This window comes from Euleptes europaea, chromosome 1 (genome assembly GCF_029931775.1).
Source record: "Euleptes europaea isolate rEulEur1 chromosome 1, rEulEur1.hap1, whole genome shotgun sequence".
Taxonomy (NCBI): domain Eukaryota; kingdom Metazoa; phylum Chordata; class Lepidosauria; order Squamata; family Sphaerodactylidae; genus Euleptes; species Euleptes europaea.
This window is the reverse complement of record NC_079312.1, coordinates 68907114-68933572: the sequence shown is the minus strand read 5'-3', so window position 1 is coordinate 68933572 and position 26459 is coordinate 68907114. Positions and strand designations below refer to the sequence as shown.

Here is a 26459-nt window from a genome sequence, read left to right as displayed (position 1 = left end):
AAATCAGCCGCAATACAGCAAAAAACAAGATCATTAAGCAGATCATAATAACAGTGTGTCTGCGAAGAGACAGGAGAAATCAATGCTTTAAACATAATAGGAAAGTACTGAAGAAAAGTCTGTGTGGGGGTTTTGTGTATGATATAGGGACTGAACAGATGGCTATAAAAGGAGAATAGAAGAGAATAAAAATTGAGCATGACACAGGTAATTGTGTGTGAAGGTGACTTCTCTTTGTGTTAAGACAGAAATGTCTATAAATAAACTTTAGACTCAGTCAGAAACAACCACAGGCTAAGAACAAAATTACATTAATTCTGTTAATACCCTTTGTCTTGGAATAATTTTTGATTGTCAGCAGTTAGCATAATGAAGATTTTTTCCTACAAAAAAGACTAACTGCGCATGTGAGGCATGATTATATTTGTCCTCTTTGAAACATTTTTAGATTGTATTGTTAGCTAAGAATGCAAACGTGTGATAAAATATGCCATTATTCCTTTCAGCTTCCACTATTTTTAAAAAATATCTTTGTTTGACTATTTTAGATATAAACTTTGGTCCGGTTATAACCAAAATAGGTTTTACTTTCTGGATGGAAAAGTTAACTGTGATTGTTCACTGCAGTTGTTGATTTTTATTACAGCGCAATCTAGTTCCTACTGATGAGATTACAGTATACTATCGAGCACATCCAGAAGGAGATTATCTTGATACTGTGATTAAGGAGCATACAGATTTCATTTTTGCAACAATAAAGGCAGCCCTAAAGGCATACCCTGTGCCTACATCAACAGAAGTGCTTATTCAAGAGAAAACCCAGGTAAGAACAAATACGAATCCTTTGGAGAATATTCACCTAGGCCATCAACTGAATAATGTATTGTTCACATTAAATGTTTATTGGACCGGACTCACTATATCCATTTCAGATGTTTATATTATATAACCAGTTTTAAGGTTCAAGAAGTCAGTGGAATCTTCCAACGATTCTTTCAAAACCAGTGTTCATAGATTTATGCACCACCTAGTAGTCTAAGCCCTCTTTTGGTCATGGTTAATATATATATATATATTTATTTTCTCTAGTTGTCTGACTGTCTGCATTAGAATTAGTTCAAATTTAAACCTGGTGAATGTATGTATGTTGCAGTTTACCAGTTGGGAAGAGTTGCTAAGGGAGTATATTGATTTCATGTGCTCTCAAGTGTTGTATTGGTACATTCTTATGCTTGCCCACAAAGTTGTTTTAATGTTTTAGTCTGCAAATGCACATCTGCACCCTTGTTATGCACTGATCTCGGCAGCCTACCAGAGAACATAAAAGGTCCTGTTGATGGATCAGTTTAAAAGGAAATTGCAACAATAAGGCATTTTCCCCCACCCTCATGCCAAATTTTCAAATGGATTTAAAAATTCAGAGGATTTGGGTGACCCTCTGGCTACAGAGACTATCTTTGAAAAATTGATGAATGTGATAATGGTATGCATACTCATGAGCACCCTTCAGGATTCTGGACTTTCCCCATTTCTAATATATCTGTATCTTCCTACGAGTCTTATTGTATCCAGGAGTGTTGTTTAATGCTTCAGTTGATGCAGAAATGCCCTCCATCATTATGATCTGGTTTATTCCAGTCTAGATCTGCAGGGACATTTTCATGGTAGGGGAATATACTGGGGTCTTCACTATGCAGGTATCCTTTCTGACATGGGCAGTCTATGTGAACACCAGATTTTGCAGAAGCCCTGTTTGCTTGATTTCCCTGCTTCCCTCTTGTGTGTGTGTTGTAGGGGGGAGAATGAGGTGGATCACTTCGTTCACAAGAGTTGTATGCAGGATCTCATGTTAAGGCTCATGTTTTCCCAAGTAGGTGTGAACTGGGGGTTGGATTGTCTGACTCTCATCTGCCAGTTCTTCTCACCAAGTCTTTCTCCATTGGAGGAAATCAGACCTGTAGGAGCCAGCTTAGTGGAAGGAGGTAATCGGATCCAACACTGGATCTATAACTTTGGTTTAAGGACCAAATATAATTTAATCTAATATATTGAGTGCTAAATAAATCTGAGTATTTTTTTAAAATCTGAGCGGCATAGTACATTAAAGTAAAAAGAATTATGCATTTTGTGCTTTCACATTGAGAAACAGACTTCTTGTACGGAATAATGCAGGCTTTCGGATTATCTGAAAGAAGAAAGGCAGTCAGTTAAATTGTTTTATTTTTTAAAAATTGCATAAAATAAAAAATGTAAATATCTAGTGATTACCTTGATATGTCAAAAGCTAAGCCATCTGCTTAGTACTTCAACTTTGAATTAGTTTATGAGCAAAAACATTCTGGACTATTTAACACAAATAGAGTATGTTTAGCAATTTGAGAATGCAATAAAATGAAGCAAATTTGTGAAGTTTTCGTGTTGCTTCATTGTCAATTCAGATTATTAAATCAGATTTATTTGTCGTTTTATGGAATTATCAAAACAATGCCAGCCACTGAATATAAATGCCTATGATCCGTGCTGGATTTACGTATAAGCTAAACAAGCTATAGCTTAGGGCCCCACTCTCTTGGGCCCCCAAAAAAACTTTAAAGGGGAAAAAAACCTGGATGTACATTTCCAAAATATAAGATAAAAAACAAATAAAATAAATCCTATGTACAGCAACAGTGTTTTGTGTTGTGTTGGCTCCTATGATGTAAGTAATGCCCCCCCCCTGCTAGCCTGCTCCCTAAAATATCACTGGTTTGCTCATTTCTATATATGGGGTGCCTACATTCTGCATGGACTGGTTGCATGCCAACATGTAGCATGCAGCTGCAGACTGCAGTGCAGCACAGTTGAATGTAGGTCAAGTTGTTGTACCTATATATAAAGGGCCCCATTATCTTCAATAGCTTAGGGCCTCATCAAACCTAAATTCGACCCTGCCTATGATTCTGGGGCAGTCAAAAATATATTTAGCATGAATTTAATGGTTACATGGCACTAGGATCATGATTTTTTTTCTTTTTAAATCTGTTAATTAGATTTTAACTGAGGTAATGTTTCAGCATAGGAAATGTAAACAATGGCTACTTTCTAGAAAAGGTTAAAATATGAGTGTGTAACATTTTTGAAAAAGAAAATTTAAACATCCATTATATCATAGAAATACAGGCTCACATTTTAGTCAACAACAGACCAGGGGTTCAAAAAGTGGATAATAGAGCATTAGTACATGCTCTTGTTTCTACAGAGAGACCTTTCTTTCACTTTGAAGGCCATCACGCTGTTGTGAAGGGCCCAGTTCAATCCAAGACTGCACTTTATGTTTAACATGTTCAGTGGAAGAGTGAAGGACATGCTTGACCCTTGTATTGGTTTCATAGTGGATTTGTGTACTTACTTTTGCCTGGATCATGTCCTAATTAATCCCTTGACTGGAGTATACAAAGTGTGCCATAATGTGTATATCCTCAACTGGATTGGTCTGAGACATTGTGACTTTTGACCAAGGGAGACTATCTAGGTCTCCCAAGTCAACCAAAATCTGTAATTGCTGTAGGACACCTAAATCAGTGTTCCATTTTTAGACCAATGAAAGTTCCTATGGATTGGTAACTTGCCGTCTTTCTGCTATCTATGACAGCAATGCCCACTGTAGTGCCTATGGGTACCATGGCATCCACCTTCTTCCTCCTCAAAGCAAAGAGCCAATTCTCGCTCATTTCACCTCACTGGGGCAGGAGGTGATTCAAAAGAGCCCAAGAGACATCATCTTTGTGTCCCCCCGGGAGCACCTATTTTGAAACAGCTGCCTTCATTATATTTGGATGGTTGGCTTGGAACCTCTTAATATTTTATAGAATCTCTCAATGTTTTATCATTAGATCCAGCCCACCATGGCAACCATTTTGTTCTGGTGCCCATTACATCGAAATTCCAGAAGTGCCCACAAGCTCAACAGGGTTGAACACCTGGGTTATGGTTTTGCCAGCCATCTGTGAGTGGGATATGTATGGCACTGTTTCATAAGATTGAATGTTTACAGTTAAATGTTAATCTTCAGCAAAGTGCCATCATTAAAATTATTTCTTATGGATATGGGTGTTGCAATGTAAACAATCCCTTCTGTTGTATATTCTGCCACACTGTTAATATTTGTGGGAAGAAGAGGTTTAAAAGTTATGTAAATAAATAGAATTGGAGTGGTCAGATTCTGAAATCAGTACATTGTATGACAGTTTAGCACAGATGCTATATTGTGTATTTACAGACCAGGCTTTACTTTCTTCTGTTTAAATGTAGTGAGTGTAACTTTAAAGTGTATTTTAATACTTTCACAATAACTATAAACTGTTCAGATGTTGAAGGCATTCATGTGTGTGTGTATCCATGCACCTATGATTTTCGTGTTTATTAATTCTGCCTCAAAATTTGCCAGTTTTCTGGTGGTCAGTAACAATTGTGCCCTTATGGTCAGAACTGCAGACAAAGAAATACAGTGCATCACCACAATAGCTGCCAACCCATCTGTACATTTCTCCTCAGATTTGTAATGAAGAGGCACTTTTTCTGCCTTTGGGTTTGAACCATGGAAGTTTATTTTCAAGGCACCAGGGGTGTATTTTGAATGTGTCTGGAGTTATCTCTGGCAAATGCTCTTCACCGTTGTCTGCTATGAAATAGTTTCTAATATGCAAGAATTACATGCAAGAGCATGCATAACTGCTAATATGTAAGAATATTGCTAATTTGCAAGAATTCCGGTGTCCCAAATTGCGATGGTTGTGAAATACATTGTATATCCTTTATTAGAATAATAATTTAACAAAACCTAATTGTTGCTTGTTTAGCTGAAGGGATCTGAACTGGAAATTACCCTTGCAAAGGGCGCTTTACACCACCATATTGAGCCAGCATGTGCTTATGTCATCCTCAACATCTGTGTTAATGGTAAAGAACAAGGTATGGACACATAAATCTATTTTCCAGTTGTTTTGTTCCTCAGAGTGTAGCTCCACTGCTCCTTTTTAGGAAGAAGTTGCTATGTGATGCATCAGGGATCACTTTGGGATGATGGCTATAACTTTACATGCTGCTTGTAAAATCTGCTGATTTTCACTAATGCAGCCATAAATTACAACAATAAACTACAGAAAATATACTTTGCACTATTCCTGGTCCTGTTGAAGACAGCCAGTTTTCAGTGTGCCAGATGCCAGTGAAGGCTATACCAAAGATGACTGAACCCTGCCAACTGCATTTAATTCCTCTCTTCCTGGAAGATTGTAAAAAAGATCGTTAAATTTTGTGGGAAGAGGGGAGATACTTGTTATAAAGGAATGAAAATGATTTGGAAGACACTGGTTGGTGATTGTTTACTTGCTTTAATAATTTTAAAACTGTAAACTGAAGCATACATCAAGTATATTAAAAGAAACGAAACATTTATGACTTGGCATAATATGGATCTTTGCATAATGTGCTAATGACCAGCATCCGTAACAAAAAAATCTGGACTTGATAAATAATTGTTTTGACTATCATAGGCTTTTGAAATGTAATGTCCAAACTGAGAGTTATTTTTAAATGGCATGGCTAGAATCCAGAAAGCTGCTTAGGTTTGCACAATGGGTTTGGATGTTCTTATGAGCTTTTTTCCCCCCATGGAAAAACCTGACTACTGTTCCACATCACAACCAGTTTCTAAAGTGCTAGGCTGTGTGGTTCAAGATGAAGCTACTGTTCAGGAAAAATAAATCTTAAACATCTTTGAGACCATACCACACAACTTGTGATCTGGCTATTTCTGGTTATTTTAAAAAGATCTGATTTTAATATTTCAAAAGAACTTCAGCCTCCAGAGCTGTGGTCAGGAATCTTATCCTCTCTAGTATCATTATTGTAACGACATGTTAGATAGCCTTTCTGGTGATGTAATTTTAGATGAAGATACAATGGTTAACTAGTTCCTGGGAAAAGAGAGGTCTGTGTATTCTGACTTTAAAAAGTATTTGTTAATAAAGTGTAACCATGTCTGATATCTTAGAAAAAATAAAGACACCAATTACGTTATATTCTCTCTCCTCCCCAGATGGGATGATGCTGTTGGAAAATCCTAAGGGAGATAATAAATTAGACTTCAGCAAACTTGTTCAAGCTATCTCATCCATTTTTGGTTTGGAAAATTCAAAGCTAGCTATTTTCAGTGGAAAAACAGGTTGGTGGTGGATTTGACTGAAAATGACACACTGTGTGTGTTTAGAAAACTATTAGTGTGTGACATTTAAATATATATATATGTATATAGTTTGCGTACTCTTGGACCCACTTTTTACTAGACTTAGGACCAGACACTTATACATGTTGCAGTTGGTTATGAACAGTTCTAGATTGTCTTTGGATTCTATTTACCTGAGGCTTCCTGGTAAATTTGGTCATTTTCAAATAAAATGTTCAGGTGACTACTCCTAGACTCCATATCTGGCTACTTAGACTTCAGTGGACAAGATGTGCTACAATTTCAAATTCTGGTCAAACTAGAATGTGTAAGGTTTGCACACTGAAGCAATCATATAATGGTGTTCTTTGCTCTTGCCATTTTGAAATGTTTTGTCATATGAGGGGTTGAAGATCTCCAGACTGAGAACGTCTTGTTATTTAACCTATGTTCTAACTTTAAATCTTTCTTAAATAGTGGGGGGAGGGGGAATTAACCAGATACTGTACAAAAGAAACAAAATGACTGATAGTCTAATAATTTTTTAAAAGTTATTTGCCTGTGGTTGGGCATGGAATTTAACATATTTTAGGAACTAGTGATCTTAACGCAGCAATGGGTAACGTGAGAAATGCAGCCATTAAGAATGTTTTGTAAACTGTAGCTAGCTAGCTGTAAACCCTTGGAACAAAAATAATACTTCAAAGAAGAAATTGACTATGAAGTGGCAAACACTTCCACAACAATTGTTGCAGAACAATTTGCCTATCTGTTCTAAAGAATGCATTTAAAACTTATTCTTGTGTACAGATGTTTGATGTGTAACACAGCAGTTTTATAACATTTTAAAATTATTATTTGCAGTGTCCTCATTTTGGGTGTTTTTCCTGAGGCTGTTGACAGCCCAGGGGAAAAGTGTCAGTCTACCAAGAAAAGCTACCCATCTTTCATTATGATGGTTGATGCCTCCTACCTAAACCCCCCCCCCCAAATACTTTCAGGCATCACATCCCTTCATACCTGGTATTCTAGTGTCAGCACTTCATATGGCTCACAGCTGAAGCTTCAGCACCATTTTTTTTAACTCCTAGCAACTGTGAAACCATCATGCAGCAAAATGCATCAATAGCTATTTGAAGACATAATGGGGGGGGGGGGGAACAAAGCTAATTCGGAGGGGAGAATACATTGATGAAGAGTTGCCCTGGTTTTCAATTAGCTTCGTTTATCCTCTGTGACCTTGTCATGGACAAATATGATTGGTTGCATGATGGTATTACTGGTACTAGAAAACCTAACTTAAAAAAAAAGAGGACTGTATCAAATGCAAGCAATTGCCATTCAGAGCTGCAAAAAGATGAAAAAAGAATTTTGGGAAACACACCAGGGTTCCAAAGTTCCTTCAGTATAGTGTCCAGAGGACATTTTTAGCATGATAATCTTGCCTCAAGAAAAAAAATGTTGCGTGTAAAGGCTTGTTGTCTGTGACAATATGGAAAAGATCATCCCTTAAAAGCTGTGCAAATTACATGTCCAATTTTTGGATTAATGTGCATAAAACTAAATTTTGCAGTACCCATAGAATGCTGAAGTAGGGCAAAAGAAACCTGCCAGTTAATAGTTGTTCAGTTGTTATATCTGCTTTATCCTAATATTCTAAACTCATAAGAGAAATACAGATGTATTGTTGTCGGAGAAAATTACCAGTGAACAGAAAATCCTTCTGTTTTTTCCCTCTGTTAATTACAGCAATTTTTTTGCCTGCCTATATGCTCTTGAGTTCTGTTGCTGTCTAGATTCTGTTGAGATGCATTTACCATTAGCCTGACTTAGGGGGAAAATGAACTCATATGAGCAATATGCTCATCAGGCCTTGTGAGCATAAAGCAGTATAGCTGAATCTGCTATATCATTATTTAGTGATGAGGGTCACTGAGAAAGTTTTTGCTGGGCCACTCAGCATTTTGAGCTGAATATTCAGTCAGATCACCTTTACTGAAGCCCACTGAATTAACATGCTGAATTATTTATCTCTTTTTAAATGGCCTCTCTTTACTGAAAGAAGTCAAGTGAGGCTATTTTCAAAACTTAAATTGTGGGGTTTTTTTCATTTAAAAGGGTACTTTTAAAATATTGCTGCACTTACAGTTCTGTACATACGTGAAACATCTTTCTATACATTCTTAAAACATATTTTTATACTATCCTTCTAGAGCTTGCTTTTATAATAAATATATTATTTAACAGCATCCTTCAGCAGGTATTCAAAATTTTCTACTAGCTGAGCAGACTATATATATTAATGTGAGTTGCTACAATGCAAGCCCTCACTGCCTATGTTTCTAGTAACTGTATGGGCATCCTAGAAAGAAAATACATCCTATGTAATGTGAGGTAAGTAGGAACGTGTGTGTTTGCGTGCTTGTAAAGGCCCGACTTGCCTTATCTGTCTTTTCAGAACTGAAAAACCAAACTGACTTGATGAGCCTCAGCGGAAAGACGCTTCATGTAACTTCAGGGTCAGCTCCGGCTTTGAGCTGTCCTGATGGCTTCCTCTGTCAGTATATAAATTTACAGCTAGTGAATGCAAAACCACAAGGTAATGTCTATAGCAGTGGTTCTCAACCTTCTTTGCTCCATTCCCCCCTTTCACCATTGTTCAGAATATAATTCCCCCCTTCCCAAGATAGTCTATCTCAAAAAAAAAAAGTACAATTTTACAGATTGTACATAATCTACAGGACATCACACTTTGCTGAATAGTGATCCCAATCTGCCCCCCCCGCCCGGAACCCTAAAATTCCCCCCCCCCGGGGGGATTCCTCCCTTGTCGAGAACCCATGGTCTATAGGATACCAATCAACTGACTCAATATGAAATTTATAGACCTTGGGCCTTGTTCTGAACGCTGGCTAAATGCATGTCTGTCCTGAGCATTGTTTCTTGGTTCTAGTTGTAGTTACATAGATGACTCCACTGTCATCATCTCCCCACATTCTTCTCCCCACCTCCAAGCCTGGCCTGTGATGCTGTGAAGGGATTAGAATGCAGTAGTATCCCATGTGTATGCTTTTTATTCTAGGAAGTGCTGAGTGACAGAAGGTAGGTAGAAAAGGTCTGACGTGATAGGAGGAGGTGAGGAAATAGCAAATAGGAACATGAGATTTTTTTAATACCCTCTTTTTTGTTTTTGTTTTGTATTTGACATGGCTGACATGAACAGATGCTAGTTAAAGATGTACAGGAGGGATGGTATGTTACATTTTGCAGCAGTCATGTCCAGAATCTATGGTTGTATAAAAAAGGGAAGTGTTTACCTGACCGTCTTACGATATGTCATCATAAACTACCAATGTTATTTCTAGGTTAATTAACAAATTCAGTTCCATTTATGCAGTTTATGAAAGTATTCTAGATTGTTCTGTGCAAGGCTATCTGTAAAATAAATATTTGGTGCCTGAAACTTAACTTCAGACACTGGATGTAGGATCTAGAACAATGAATGTTATAAGCTGAAGCAGGAATGGAACTTTGAGAGAAATCTATGCTTGTAGAAGTCAAGATAATCCTGTTTTTTCTTTGCCTTACTAAGAAACAGAATAACTTGTCTCCTGTAGAGTGTCTGAAAGGAATGGTGGGAACCCTTCTCATGGAAAATCCTATTGGTCAGAATGGACTAACCTATCAAGGGCTTCTACTTGAAACAGGAAAAGTGTTTGGGCTCAGAAGCCGGAGGCTAAAATTGTTCCTTGATGAAGCACTAACAGAGGGTAAGAACATACACAGTTGTTACTCTTTAATGCCAAAACTGCAGAGTAGATTCACTGTGTTTCTTGCCGAGCTAAACATCATATTGAGTGGCTGCCTTCTCTCTTCTGTTACTGAAATTATAAACCAACTACACAGCATATGGGAGTATATCAGTTTCCTTACAGATTCCTAGTAACTTATTTGTATTTGTTAAAAGACGGGGGAAACTCATACACCAGTTTTCTTATTTTGTGGTCTAACATAATTAAGAGGTACTTGTCAGATACTTAACCAAGTTAAACTCAGCCTCATTTGTTAGTTTCTTAGATTGTAAACATGGTTTTAAACGTTGCCTCATGTGTCAGAGAATCTTGTGTACACAACTTGTTACTGGAATTGTCATTGGACATGTTCATATGTGAATAGGTTCCAGTGTGCAAACCATTCTGAGGAAAGGATTGCAGGTTTGGGATGAATGCTTGTTGGATAGCTGTAATGTGTCAGTCCCCATTTTAGCATGAAAGCATGACAGGTACAATTTTCAATGAATGTAGGATTCATGTATGCTTGAGGCTCAACACAAAACCCAGAGAGTAATTGTAGATCGACCTAAGTTTTGAAAGTGGTATTGGCTAACACTCTACATGTGTTATTTCTATTTGGTGCCCTTCAGCTTTGTCATTTACGACTGTCGGTATCAAATTTCAGTGTAATATTGAATTTTCAGGTAACATAAACTGAGGATTTGCAAAATTTTAGGTTGTGGTCTAAACTTCCAACTTGGAAGGCTTAATTTCAAACCTGAAGGTGGAGTTCTGGACAAATAGTGATGTTAAGTAAGGACATTTTCAAAGTTTTTTACATGCATGAATAAAGAAACACATAAAAAAGACTACCGTATATACTCGCGTATAAGCCGAGTTTTTCAACCCCCAAAAAGGGGTGAAAAATTAGCCCTCGGCTTATACGCGAGTCACCCGGGGGAGAGGTACCACTAAGGGGAAATTTCAGGTGGAAACTTACCTCCTCCTCCCCTCTCCTTGCCCAGCATGTCCCGCGGCGGCAGCAGCAGCGACCCGCCGCCCGACTTCTTGCTGCTCCAGAGCAGCAACTAACAACAACAACAGGCAGGCTGCGCTGCTCGGGGGGCCGCTTCCACGCCGCCCGCCCGAGCCGCGGCTGGGGAAGGAGCCGCGCCGGCGGCTCCTTCGGCCTCCTCCTCCGCGCTGGCCGCGGCTTCAGCGGGCGGCGTGGAGGCGGCCCCCCGAGCAGCGCGGCCAAGTGGGTGCAGCCTCCTCCTGAGCCCTGGCTGCCGGCGCGGCTCTTTCCCCGGCCGCGGCTCCAGCGGGCGGCGTGGCCAGGCGGGTGCGGCCTCCCGCCATGTGCTGGGCGCCGGCGAGGCTCCTTCCCCAGCCGCGGCTCGGGCGGGCGGCGTGGAAGCGGCCCCGCGAGTGGCGCGGCCAGGCGGGTGCAGCCTCCTCCTGAGCGCTGGCTGCCAGCGCGGCTCTTTTCCCAGCCGCGGCTCCAGTCGTGTGCTGGGCGGCGGTGCGGCTCTTTCCCCAGCTGCGGCTCGAGCGGGCGGCGTGGAAGCGGCCCCGCGAGCGGCGCGGCCAGGAGGGTGCAGCCTCCTCCTGAGCGCTGGCTGCCGGCGCCGCTTTCTCCCCGGCCGCAGCTCCAGGCTCCTTCGGCCCCTTCTCCGGCCCCCATCGCCTCTTCTCCAGCCGCGCCTGCTTCGGCCCCTCCTCCACGCTGACCACCCCCGCCCCTTCTCCGGCCGCGCCTGTTTCGGCCCCTCCTCCACGCTGACCACCCCCGCCCCTTCTCCGGCTGCGCCTATTTCAGCTCCTCCTCCACGCTGCCCACCACCGCCCCTTCTCCAGCTTCTCCTTCGCACCTTTTCAAGAGAATAAACCCGGCTTACAATCGTTTCCCCTTCTTCTCCTCATAACATACACCCTGCGAGGTAGGTGAGACTGAGAGAGTTCGTGGAGAACTGTGACTAGCCCAAAGTCACCCAGCAAGCTTCACGTGTAGGGGTGGGGAATCAAAGCTGGCTCTCCAGATCTGAGTCTGCTGCTCCTGTGGAGAAGCAGGGAATCAAAGCTGGCTCTCCAGATCTGAGTCTGCTGCTCCTGTGGAGAAGCAGGGAATCAAAGCTGGCTGTCCAGATCTGAGTCTGCTGCTCCTGTGGAGAAGCAGGGAATCAAAGCTGGCTGTCTAGATCTGAGTCTTCTGCTCCTGTGGAGAAGCAGGGAATCAAAGCTGGCTCTCCAGATCTGAGTCTGCTGCTCCTGTGGAGAAGCAGGGAATCAAAGCTGCCTCTCCAGATCTGAGTCTGCTGCTCCTGTGGAGGAGCAGGGAATCAAAGCTGGCTCTGCACATCAGAGTCTGCTGCTCCTGTGGAGAAGCAGGGAATCAAAGCTGGCTGTCCAGATCTGAGTCTGCTGCTCCTGTGGATGAGCAGGGAATCAAAGCTGGCTGTCCAGATCTGAGTCTGCTGCTTCTGTGGATGAGCAGGGAATCAAAGCTGCCTCTCCAGATCTGAGTCTGCTGCTCCTGTGGATGAGCAGGGAATCAAAGCTGGCTCTCCAGATCTGAGTCTGCTGCTCCTGTGGAGAAGCAGGGAATCAAAGCTGGCTGTCCAGATCTGAGTCTGCTGCTCATGTGGAGAAGCAGGGAATCAAAGCTGGCTCTCCAGATCTGAGTCTGCTGTTCCTGTGGATGAGCAGGGAATCAAAGCTGCCTCTCCAGATCTGAGTCTGCTGCTCCTGTGGAGAAGCAGGGAATCAAAGCTGGCTGTCCAGATCTGAGTCTGCTGCTCATGTGGAGAAGCAGGGAATCAAAGCTGGCTGTCCAGATCTGAGTCTGCTGTTCCTGTGGATGAGCAGGGAATCAAAGCTGGCTCTCCAGATCTGAGTCTGCTGCTCCTGTGGATGAGCAGGGAATCAAAGCTGGCTGTCCAGATCTGAGTCTGCTGCTTCTGTGGATGAGCAGGGAATCAAAGCTGGCTGTCCAGATCTGAGTCTGCTGCTCATGTGGAGAAGCAGGGAATCAAAGCTACCTCTCCAGATCTGAGTCTGCTGCTCCTGTGGATGAGCAGGGAATCAAAGCTGGCTCTCCAGATCTGAGTCTGCTGCTCCTGTGGATGAGCAGGGAATCAAAGCTGGCTCTCCAGATCTGAGTCTGCTGCTCATGTGGATGAGTAGGGAATCAAACCTGGCTGTCCAGATCTGAGCCTGCTGCTCCTGTGGAGAAGCAGGGAATCAAAGCTGGCTGTCCAGATCTGAGTCTGCTGTTCCTGTGGATGAGCAGGGAATCAAAGCTGCCTCTCCAGATCTGAGTCTGCTGCTCCTGTGGAGAAGCAGGGAATCAAAGCTGCCTCTCCAGATCTGAGTCTGCTGCTCATGTGGAGAAGCAGGGAATCAAAGCTGGCTGTCCAGATCTGAGTCTGCTGTTCCTGTGGATGAGCAGGGAATCAAAGCTGGCTCTCCAGATCTGAGTCTGCTGCTCCTGTGGATGAGCAGGGAATCAAAGCTGGCTGTCCAGATCTGAGTCTGCTGCTTCTGTGGATGAGCAGGGAATCAAAGCTGGCTGTCCAGATCTGAGTCTGCTGCTCATGTGGAGAAGCAGGGAATCAAAGCTACCTCTCCAGATCTGAGTCTGCTGCTCCTATGGATGAGCAGGGAATCAAAGCTGGCTCTCCAGATCTGAGTCTGCTGCTCCTGTGGATGAGCAGGGAATCAAAGCTGGCTCTCCAGATCTGAGTCTGCTGCTCATGTGGATGAGTAGGGAATCAAACCTGGCTGTCCAGATCTGAGCCTGCTGCTCCTGTGGAGAAGCAGGGAATATAAGCTGGCTGTCCAGATCTGAGTCTGCTGCTCATGTGGAGGAGCAGGGAATCAAACCTGGCTGTCCAGATTAGAGTCCACCGCTCTTCACCATCACACCACGCTTGCTCTCAATCTTGTGATGATTTTTAAAAAGGCAAACCACAAATGTTTTGTTCCATTATTGGGTCCCTGAAAATCTTAAGAGAAGTACGGTACCGTAGTTCTAGTATGCTGTTTAGCATCGCCATAATTGTCAGAATAACAGTTGAGGAACTGCCTTAAAGAACAAGACAGCCAAATGCTCAAGTGCAACATGAAAGTAATTCTGTTCTCTAGTCATCCGGAACAAGAATTATTGGCATTTGGATGCTGGTAGCAAACTCTTTTACTGTCTCTCCTTTAATTTCCCTGTTTAATTTTAGAACTTTTTCTTATCCTCATACAAATGGAGCCCAGTACTTCTACCGGTAATCCTGGACCAAAACAAAAACGCAGGTCATATGAAGCTGGTTTCAAACTTAAGGTTGTGGCAAGAGCAGAAGAAAGCAATAACAGTATTGCAAGTAGGGAATTTTGTGTTGATGAAAAACAAGTGAGGGAGTGGCGGAAAATGAAAGCTGACTTGGAAAAGATTCCAAAGGCAAAAAAAGCTCGACGTGGTTCAACAACTTCATATGGGGCTCTAGAGACTGAATTGCATAACTGGGTTATGGAGCGTCGTCAAAATGGTTACTGTGTAACACGCATGGAAATTCGCTTACGTGCCCTTGAAATGGCTAAAGACAACAAATTAAAAGCACCAGGCATTGAAAATTTTGTTGCGTCAGCTGGATGGTGTACCCGCTTCATGAATAGGTTTGACCTATGTTTGCGGCAAAGAACCAAGATATCACAGAAGTTGCCAAAAGACCTTGAGGAAAAAGTGATGTCATTTCATTCATTCATCATAAAACAAAGAAGGATCCATAACTATGACCTGGGAGATATTGGGAATATGGATGAAACACCTATGACCTTTGATCTTCCAAGCAACAGAACTGTGGCAAGTTTGGGAGAAAAAACAATTTTACTCAGAACCACAGGAAATGAAAAAAACCATTTCACAGTCGTTCTGTCATGTTTAGCTAACGGAACTAAGCTGCGCCCTGTCATTATTTTCAAAAGAAAGACCTTGCCTAAAAAGGTCAAATTCCCACCACGGATTACAGTGCGCGCACATGTTAAAGGCTGGATGGATGAAGACGGAACAAAAAAATGGCTTGAAGAAATTTGGAACGGACGACCAGGAGCAGCCTTAAAGAAGAAACCATCACTCCTAGTTTGGGATATGTTCAGAGGCCACACATCTGATGACATAAAAAAATTAGCAAAGTCTTCTAAAGTTACTTTGGCTGTTATTCCAGGTGGGCTTACATCTGTATTGCAGCCCCTAGATGTGTGTTTAAATAAACCTTTCAAGGACCGTGTGCGAAAGATGTGGCATGAATGGATGTCATCTGGTCAAGCCCGACTGACAAAAGTTGGAAATCTGATGAAGCCCGACATAGAATTAATAGCAAAGTGGGTTCGTGATGCATGGGAAGAGATTCCAGAGGACATGGTGCAACGCGCCTTCAAGAAATGTGGCATTAGTAATGCTATGGATGGAAGTGAAGGACGCTTTGTATGAGGACGACAGCAGTGATCATGATGATGACTGCGAACTCAGAGATGACAATGTCTATGCTGATACCCTCACACCAGCTACAGCTGAAGCTCTGTTTGGACATACAGATGATGAGGAGGAATCCAGTTTTGAGGGATTTTAACTCTTGTGTTTTAGCTTGGTTGCTGATTGAGCTAAGGCTTTTGCACTTAACTTTATTGTTGATACCATATTGGTTTTGTTGACCCTCTTTTCCACTTACTTACTGTTTTTCTTTGAAATAAATATTCAAAAACATTTAACCTATTGATGCCTCAAGTAATGTGATTTTATTGGTATCTATTTTTATTTTGACATTCACCAGTAGCTGCTGCATTTCCCACCCTCGGCTTATACACGAGTCAATCATTTTTCCCCATTTTTTGGGGTGAAATTAGGTGCCTCGGCTTATACTCGGGTCGGCTTATACACGAGTATATACGGTAGTTTAGAAATAGCAAGTTGCTTATCAGTGCTATATTCTAGAACAGTATGTCAAGATTTTTAACAAAAACACTGTATCTTAAATTTGGAAAGAAATATTGCTCTGCCCAGAGGGGATTTATAGTACTGTGTTGTAAATTGTTAATACAAAATACAACAGATGTTGAAAAGTTAAAATGATTGATACAAGAGTAAGAGATTCCTGACAGTACATAGGCAGTATTTAGCACAGGGAAAAGAAAAAAAAAACACAAACAAACCTGATTCTCTTGTAATTTAAACTTCTTGAGATACAAGAAGATACTTCATTGTATCCATTTGTCCCGAGATGCAGGCAGACCTCCAGTCTTGGGCCCCATGTAATGCTGGGCAGGCCAACTTACCCAGAAAAGATGTCAGCCAGCTAAGCTCCCTGCCCGCCAAGCACCACCGCCATTAAGACCCCCGAGCCCACTGAGTCCTTCTCTCTTCACAGGGTAGCTCAGCGACGGCAGCAGACAAACTGCCGCACCCTGGCCTCCAGCCGCTGCCTCTCCAAGAGAGGGGAGAACGGCTGGTCCCGCCCTAACCGGCACACCATTGCCCATAGCCTCACCTGTCGCCAAACAGTTGATAGGGGGAAGAGCGAGGGCGCGGTGCGGAAGAGCCATCTGGCCAGCATGCTGCTCAACGTGGGCCGGGAGAGAGCTGAGGGAAGCTCTCACAACAAGGCCCTCTTATAGACTCCAGGGGGGGTAGGCCCAGGGAAGGAGCAAGGGCAGAGCTGGCTGGCCTGCAGGAAATATAAGGCCAGATGGGAGCTGAGGAGAGTCATGAGCGGCTGAGGATGTGACTAGCACCTTGGCATCCACCAAGGGAGAGTCGAGCTCAGACTCCCACTCAGATTGGTCTGAGGCCTGAGCCCCCAGCACCTGACACCATTGTTTGCATGAGATGCAGTTAGTCAAAATGCTAGAAGTGTCAAACAAATCTGGAACCGTAGTGTTGGAAAGGACCCCAAGGTGATCCAGCTGTGGCCCCTTGCTGCAAAGCCAGACCTTCCAATCAGCAATCTCAGTTGTTGATATATAGTTTTGCATATTATAACAAAACACCTCCAGAGCACACGGCTTGAACTGAGGCAAGCAGACTGAAGTTGCATCTTCGAATGTATCACAGAAATAATATAGGTCCGAAATAAAGTTCAGCTGGAAGATGATAGCGTGGTGTAGTGGTTAAGAGCGGTGGTTTGGAGCGGTGGACTCTGATCTGGAGAACCGAATTTGATTCCCCACTCCTCCACATGAATGGTGGACTCTAAACTGGTGAACTGGATTTGTTTCCCCACTCCTACACACGAAGCCAGCTGGGTGACCTTGGGTAAATTACAGTTCTGCTAGAGCTCTCTCAGCCCCACCTACCTCACAGGGTGTCTGTTGTGGGGAGGGGAAGGGAAGGTGATTGTAAGCCGGTTTGAGTCTCCCTTAAGTGGTAGAGAAAGTCGGCATATAAAAACCAACTCTTCTTCTTCTTCCCTGCTCCTAGTTCTTGCAAATTGATCTAGCAAGACATAGGGTGGCCTAGTTCTCACTGAGTTTATAAACTGCACCACTTGAGCCTGCAAGTGGCAGCTCAGATGACTGAGTGTTCCACCGTACAAATAAAACCCTCTATCCACATAGGAAATTAGCACGTTGAGGAGAAAGCTAGCTTTCTGTTTTGAGGGAATTATATTTGACTAGAAGGGCATGTGGTGGCGCCCAGTCATAGGTGTACCACCTAAGTGAGAAATAGGCTTGTATGAGTGAAGTCTACCCATTAAAGGGGAGTATAGTACAGTGTAAGCTCTCTTTCCAGTATCCTGTGCTTTTGGTAACGTCTGGTGAATACTGTTCTAGAATGTTTTCATTTGAGTCTGCTGTCATTGAAACCCAAAGTGAAGAACTGAAAATGCAGCAGAGTCATCTGAGGTTTTCATATTATCTCCAGAGCGACTGTGTAAAATACCTTTCTCAAATAAAGTGATATGATTTTCAACATTTAAAAGCATTTCACATAGAAGCAGCTGTTGTCTTTTCTAAACGTTTTAAGTTTAAAGCTATGAAGAACAAAATATAGCAACTTGCGGAAATGAAAAACGAGGCAGTACTTGAAATCCTGATGACTTGAGGAAACGGCACTGCTTTGTGGTGCTTATTGTTCCAGCTAAGTTTATTTTCAACTTCCATTAATGTAACAGAGCAGGGGGGAAAGTTCATTACAGCAAATGTTCCATGATGTTGCTTTAAAAGTTATCTCAGTGAAATGCCTAACTTAGTAAAATAATTGACAAACAGAAAGATGTATAGTGATTGGATGTTGGTTACTTGAAATATGCCTCATTCAAGAAAAGATCTCATACCTTTTTATCTTACAATACTTCAGTTACTGTTGCAGAGCTTTTGTGCAGAATGCCAAGACCTCTTGTAGAGGCTGAACAAATCGTTTGGCTTAATGTTGGGTCATCAACCTGATGGATCAATCATGAGAAATTAAGAAAAGTACTATTTTATGTCTTGTAACTTCAGTATGAAATCCCTTTATATTTTAAAGGCCTTGTTTTGGCACTTTCTTAACTCCTGGAACAAAGTAATTGATTTAGCATGCTGATTTGTATTGGCTGTCTTAAGTTAAGCTTATTAAAATCCAGTTTTAAATCAAAATGGCTGTTTGAGAACTCAGCTGACATTAGACATAACTTATTTTGCTTGAATCACTATATGTTCCATAAAATAACATTTTAGAGAGAACCATAATACCATTTCAGAAATATAAGAACAAACGATAGGCAGATATTTTATGGTTAATTTTCAAGATGTATTCATGGATACAATCCTATGTGTTTAAATATGGGATGATAAAAAGAATTGCTTTTTTAATTTAGTTGTCTTAAACCTTTGTATATTTTAACACAGCATATAAGAAAATGAACACATGCCACTATTAGAATATAAGATTGCAGCATCGTAGTTAGGGAAAACAATGGCAACATATCTTTTTGAAACCAATCTTGTAATGCCCCTAAAAGTACATGGAATTCAAGCTCCATCACAATTATTTGATTCTATTTCCAAGTTCTATTCATTAATTTGCAACAGGGTTTCAAATTCTTTAAGGTGCCTGAGAGGCATTGATATAATTAGATATATTGCTATTGTCAGAAATTTGGTCGGTCTAGATTCACACTTATTATATTTCTTGTTATAATGAACCCAAGTACCTGGGATTGCCAAGTGAGAGCCAGCGTGGTGTAGTGATTAAGAGCAGTGGACTCTAATCTGGAGAACTGGGTTTGATTCCCCACTTCTCCACATGAGTGGCAGACTCTAATCTGGTGAACTGGGTTGGTTTCCCCACTCCTACACATGAAGCCTGCTGGGTGACCTTGGGCTAGTCACAGTTCTCTTCAAACTCGGCCTCACCCACCTCACACGGTGTCTTGTGGGGAGAGGAAGGAGATTGTAAACTGTTTTGATTCTCCTTTTTAAAAAAGGTAGAGAAAATCAGCATATAAAAACAAACTCTTCTTCTTTATCAAGTCAAGGATTTATCAAGTTGTGTGAATGTCTGTTACGGATTGAGTTTTTAATCTATGTGAACGTGATATGCATTGCTGGAGGTAAGCTTAATAGAAATTGGTAGACACCGCGCAATGTCCTTCCAGGCATGAGGCTAGGAAATTGGTGGATCGAACTGCTGATCACAGTGGATATCCCTTTCCCTACTCTTGGGATAACATCGGAACAGAATGTAGTAAATTACCTATTATGGATGCCATCTACCCAGGATGACAGAGCTCATTAAAACACGATGAAATAAATGTCAGCATAGCCTGTCTTGTTTTATGAAGCAATTGGTCTCGTATCGCAGTGCATATTATTTGCAGCTATGCTTTTTTTATGCAACTTTCAGAAAGGCGTATGTTAGCCACAGTCTTTGAATTTGCTTATAGGGAACAGACTTGCTGAAAGCCAGTTTTTAAGTATGTATCTGCAGTGGTTTTTCAGTTCTCTTTCTGTCAGTGGCAGCTAACTTCTTACACACCTAAACATTTTAACTGTTTGCCTAATGCAGGTTACCAAATGTTAAATAAATTATTTGGATGATTAGAATTCCTGATTTGTACTATTGCACAGAGCTGAGCTTTAGCCTAGAACTGTGACTTGGCCTTAATGAAGGCTTTTATCACCTTTAATCTTTTCAGGAAAGTCAGCAATCTAGTGCAAAGTTAATGTATTTTTTCCCAAGGTATTTTCCCCCAATCCATTTTGATAACTGGAGCAGAACAATGGGCTCTTGTGTCCAATCTATAAGTCATTTCTAGCTGGCTTATAAATCTGTAGGTTATACAGTCTGTGATCACGTGATATGACATCTTTTTTTTTGCACTTGGCCTTGTGCCAGTAGTTGATATTGCATATGAAAAGGTTGTTTCACTGTATTCCCACCGTCCATTTTTTTTTGGGTTTCCAGCATAAACAGGTGGTGAACAGAACCTCTGTATATACTAGGATTTGCCTGCTGGTAACCTTTCCCTGTTGGTTGGCTCATCTCCCTTGAGAGAGCATCGGGGAAAAGCTTCCAAAGAAGACTCCATGAATATTTGTGGCCCTCCTTTGTAAGGTTCTTAGGATTGTGGTGCCTGATGTAGTTTGTAATCTCTTAGCTCGATATAATTCTGAAAGTTTTGTGGAGTATCTTGATTAGGCTTCTATATTTTATCACCAATATATAATAAAATAAAAAGGCAGGCAAAAGGTAAGTGGAACTTGTGGATAGGAGGGCAAAAGCAGATGAGGGAATGAAAAGGGTAAAGTGATTGTCCCCCCTACTTCCTCATTTGATTTGTTAACCTTTAAAAGTGAGGTTGCTGAGATTTCTGTCTGTGTACCATCCTTCACTCATAGTTTGGCATTGGGGTTTCCACTTTTGTAATATTGCTCCTCTTCCAGCTGTGAGAATTCGGCTAAGACAAAAATTCTACCAATAGTTCAAATTTTTTGTGTATATTTCATATAGCAGGAAAAATGAATGCAGAATTGCTTTGGTTGGTAAAAGAAGTATGCTGGATGCTCTCAGTGCATACTTTCAGGAGGAAATTTCATGATTCCTTCCCCTCAGGCCCACTTTACCTGCTGCTTATGGCCATCTGTTTGGCTGCACGCTCTAGTTGTTTGTGTCACCAGGACTGTCTATGCAAAGCTGTTTAAGAGGCTCCCTCTGGAATGTCACTGCCTGCATGTTGGCTACTAGGGGCTACTGCAAGCTCCTTAATTTCCTTTCATTCAATCTTTAAAAGTCTACAAGAAGGAGAGAATCTTTTATGAGGTATGGAAATGCTGTGACTCAGATTTAGCCTTGATTCTAGTTTGTAAAACGCGTGGGCCGATCACAGAATACATGCATAAAATAGCTATTCAGCTCTTCAACCCTAAAAACATTTCTATTGTGTTGATTTTTTAAAAAATTAGCTAACTTCATTGTGATATTTGTATTAGCTTTGTTGATGAACATCAGATTATTCACTCTATTAGAATTGTTTAATTTTTAAATGTATCAGAGTGCCAGCGTGGTGTAGTGGTTAAGAGCGGCGGACTCTAATCTGGTGAACCGGGTTGGTTTCCCCACTCCTTCACATGAAGCCTGCTGGGTGACCTTGGGCTAGTCACTGTTATCTCAGAATTCTCTCAGGCCCACCCACCTCACAAATTGTCTGTTGGGGGAAGAGGAAGGGAAGGAGATTTTAAGCCAGTTTGAGACTCCTTAAAACAGGGGTGTCAAACATGAGGCCCAGGGGCCGGATCCGGCCCCTTGAGAGATCTTATCCTGCAAGCCGAGGCAGCCACCCTCCCCACTCTCAATTTGGGCTGGTGAGACATGGCATGGCCCAACCAAGTGACATTTATGTCATATTCAGCCCTCATAGCAATTGAGCTGACACCCTTGCCTTAAAAGGTAGTGAAAATTGGGGTATTAAAACCAACTCTTCTTAAAAACAAAACAAAAAACAACTCTTCTTCTACTAATTATCTTATCTAGTTATTTTAAAGTGCCTTGACTAGGTAAGCTAGAATAAACTAGTTCGGGTTCTTTTTATAAAAAAGAAATAATTATTTCAAATGGTTGGCTTGAGTCCTTCCTCCCTGTTTCTTACGGCTGCCAGTGAAACTAGGTAGCAACATGAGAAACTGATTCATTTAATTATTAAATGTTAGAAACAGTTAAAATTCACCAAAATGTTTTCAAATATTAAATGTTGCTGAAAACTATGTATGGAGCTCAGCCTGATTTAGAAGACTTAGATTAAAGCCAGAGCACTTCTAGTGCCGTTAAGTCTTGAATCCAAGCAAAATGTTAAGATGCTTGATACTTCAGATAGTCAAGATAAAAAAAAAATCCATCTGTTCTGATTATGCATCCCTGTCCTGTGTGTGGTCAGAAGAATGGTGAGAAATAAAAATGGGAACTGAGGGGTGAAAGCTTGTCCCAGTTCACATGATTGGGCCTGTGATTAATGCATCGTTTACTAGTACAAGTCTTCTAGATTACTGTTGCTCTTCCCCATTATATGGGTATTTAGAAGGAGACATGTTATGACTCTGACATATTGTTGTTTGCTGCACCAGAACGAGCTCCTGTAAGGTAGGGAACTTCGCACATAAACTTAGATGTACATAGGACTTCTCAGTCTGATTTTTCTGTACATCATAAATAAAATTATGATTCTTTGTCAAGGGTTTACAAGTCTAAATTCATCTTTTATTTTAATGAAAATTCAAGCTTCTTTGGTTGAAAAAATAATTATTCTTTTGCTTTGCATATGGAAATAGCCATAGCCTGTTACTGTTGCTACTAATGTTCCACATTATCTTTCCTCCCCCAGAGATTACAAAAGAGAGCTCCATGAAGGCCCTAAATACAAAGACTCTGTATGTTCACGTTGCACCAACAACTGCTGAATACTGAGTGCTCTGTTTTTATGAATGCAGCGATTTAAACTTTTTCCATGGAATAGTCGGATTTGCATTTGGGATGGGTTTGTGAAGAATCCAAAGAGGTGTGTGGTAATAGCTGAACAACTGCAGTACTACACAGAACATGTTTCTACCAGTGCATGTGTAATATGCTGCTTTTTAGGTTTGAAATACAGTGAATTTCCTTGATGTTCGAAGATGTTGTAAAAGCTATGCAGAGTAATGCCCTGTCTCGGATATATAGAGATCTATGCAGTTAGTTGCCTGAAAGAAATCAGGATGAGTACCTCAGTAATGCTATTCTCTGCCTGTCCTTTTATTGGGAGATTATCCTTCGTTTTTCGAATGCTGCTGTTCTTGCATGGGGTGCTCATCATTCATAATGTGTTATGATTGCTTTTTACCTAATCTAGCTTGGTGTTTGTTCAGCATTGCTGATTGGCTATTCATAAAGTATTGACAGGAACATTCTGTATTGTCAACAGTTTTGAACAATAAATCACTTTATCTAGAGTATTGTGTATCTTTTGGTTTGGTGGCAGTTCAATTAAAACATTTTAAAGGAACAGATCACAATGGGTAGCTGTGTTAGTCTGTCTGTAGCAGTAGAAAAGAGCAAGAGTCCAGTAGCACTTTAAAGACTAACAAAATTTCTGGCAGGGTATGAGCTTTTGTGAGTCACAGCTCACTTCTCCAAATACCTGAAGATATGACTCACAAATGCTCATGCCCTGTCAGAAATGTTGTTAGTCTTTAAGGTGCTACTGGTCTCTTACTCTTTTCTATTTTAAAGGAATGGTATAGTGAATACCAGAGATGGGTGGTTACTGGATGGTCCATAGGTATTGAGAAGTGTAGCTAACTGGTTTGTTCTAATTTAGTATGTTTATATTTCCTTTGCTTAATCCTTTAAATACATCAATGGTACCTGGGTCTGAAAGTTGGTTTAATTTACACACACATGAGATTAGGTGTGTCAGAGTGATTTCAGGGATAATTTGGGTATGGAATAATTTGAATGAAAGCTCCAAGAACCTAACATACATCTTCTTAAATATAAAACATGCTGAAGGCTTTCATGGTCAGAGTTCATCGGTTCTTGTAGGTTATCCGGGCTGTGTGACCGTCGTCTTGGTATTTTCTTTCCTGACGTTTTGCCAGCAGATTAGCTTTGGATTCCACATGTTAACAGATCACTTCAGGATACAATGGTTCCACATTAATATACCACACCCTAATTAGCACAGCCTAATTAGCACATTATCTTGATACTTACAGGACAATGATTAGCACATTACCTTTGATACTTTTGCAGGACAATGACTCAGCTCAAACCTAGCCCCCTTCTGACTATATATATTACTCTTCCAACACACTTGACAATGAGAGACACTGTCCTTCAGTGTTACTCCTCTGAAGATGCCTGCCACAGCTGCTGGCGAAACGTCAGGAAAGAAAATACCAAGACCACGGTCACACAGCCCGGATAACCTGCAAGAACCGATAAAACATGCCATTTCCTTACTGTGAGCTTTTTACCCATATATTTTCAGTCAACATTAATGTAGTATTTTTTCTGCTGTTACGGCCAGGCTCAATATGCATATTTTCTTGCTTCATATTATTCAGTAAGGCATATGGAAATCAAGTTTGTGATCCATTTAACTTGTTTAAAGTTCTTTCTCTGCACCTGAAAAGCACAGCCCAAGAAAGAAGCAACATAGGCTATGTGGAGTATACTTGTATGAACGATGTGGAAATCAAGTAGTGTTTCATTTTCTTCTGAAATCCATTCTTGCACAGCAAATGTGTCCAGGGCTATACCAGTTTCGAATAAGAAACTGCCCATCTATTGCTGATTACTTTTACGTACTTCCTGTACAGTAATAATATAGGCAGTGGAAGAGAGCAATGTAACTTAATAATGAAATATGGATCCATTTTAATAATAATTCAAGAAGAGAACATAAACCTCTGCATTTATAAGAGCAGCGCCATCTGCAGAACTTCTATGAGGATGAGGTAGGATTTTGCAGTATGACTTTGGCTTCAGAGAGACATGAGACTGAAATGCCAAGGTTTCCAGCAAAAAAATAAGATAATCTGTAACAAACTCTTTTCTGGATTCAAATACATATGATGCCACTTCATGTCAAAAATAGGCTTTACCCTGCAGAAATGAATACCTTAAATGGACCAAGTCTGACCGTTTCTCAATTAGCGTTCAGTATAAAATACATCCAAACTAGGCTTCCTAGATTCTTTTACCCTAGATAAGCAACTGGCATGTTCTGCAGATGAAAAATAAAACATCTGCTTCCTTTTATGCTTTTTACCCATAATCTGTTTCTCTTGACTGAGAAGTAAAATACTATTTCTTAAATGTTAGAAGGAACATTGCTGTAAAAGTAAATAAAGCATCCCTGTATTAGAAGTGTCCCCCAAAAGCAGGTTTCATTGAAGAAGTCATATGCAACACTGAAACTCTGTCAGATCAAATTCTTTTACTCTGTTTTTCTTTCTTTTCTACTTCATTTATATCTTGCCTTTCTCCCCAATGGGGTCTCAAAATGGCTGACATTGGTTTCTCTTCCATTTCATCCTATAAGATAGGTTAGGTTAAAAATATGTGACTGGCCCAAGGTCACCCAGCAAGCTTCCATGGCAGAGTGGGGATTTGAACCTAGGTCTCCCAATCCTTGTCTGACACTCTAAGCACCTTTGTACGAAAACAAGCTATCTACAGTGGGGCAGGTACCCATCCTGTGTGAAGCTACCACTAGCAGAGTTAGCACCAACAGTATGCTGTTGAACAAGATAGAATTTACTTAGATCTTTGGTTCTTGTAGGTTATCCGGGCTGTGTAACCGTGGTCTTGTTATTTTCTTTCCTGACGTTTCGCCCGCAGCTGTGGCAGGCATCTTCAGAGGATTAACACTGAAGGTCAGAGTCTGAAGGAAGAGTAATATATAGTCAGAAGGGGGTTGGGTTTGAGCTGAGTCATTGTCCTGCAAAGTATCAAAGGTAATGTGCAAATCATTGTCCTGTAAGTATCAAGACAATGTGCTAATGCTTGGCTTCCTGTCCTGAAAACCTCCAGACTAACAAAGACTACAGTCCACAATAGCCATGCAGATTAGCCTTGGATTCCACATGTTAACAGATCACTTCAGGATACAATGGTTCCACATTAACATACCACACACTCATTAGCACATTATCTTGATACTTACAGGACAATGTCAAGAAGTTCTTCCTAATGTTTAGCCAAAAACTCTTGATTTCATCTCAACCCATTAATTCTGGACCGACCTTCTGGGGCAACAGAAAACAACTCAGCACCATTCCATCCTCTATATGACAGCCCTTCAAGTACTTGAAGATAATTGTCATACACTGCCCTAAGCAACTGGGGATGGGATGGGATAGGAATGCAATAAAATAACAGTTTCCCTGTTCGTAAAAGGAGACAAAATTGTTGGTGCCTTGACCTGTTATGGAAAAGCCGCATACAAGAAATCATCCCTGTCCCCCTCCCCTTTAACCCATTTCTG

General features: G+C 41.2%; 1 protein-coding gene across 1 annotated transcript in view; it reads left to right on the top strand.

Annotated features, from left to right (window-relative positions):
* The window catches only part of IARS1 (isoleucyl-tRNA synthetase 1), a 108178-nt gene extending 85231 nt beyond the window's left edge, over positions 1-22947 (top strand). Inside the window, exons 29-34 of the mRNA XM_056853478.1 lie at positions 647-823; positions 4839-4950; positions 6080-6205; positions 8664-8804; positions 9823-9975; positions 22815-22947. Coding sequence (XP_056709456.1) covers positions 647-823; positions 4839-4950; positions 6080-6205; positions 8664-8804; positions 9823-9975; positions 22815-22897 — 792 coding nt within the window. The 3' untranslated portion in view covers positions 22898-22947. The remainder of the gene's footprint in view (positions 1-646; positions 824-4838; positions 4951-6079; positions 6206-8663; positions 8805-9822; positions 9976-22814) is intronic.
* The last annotated feature ends 3512 nt before the right edge of the window (positions 22948-26459 follow it).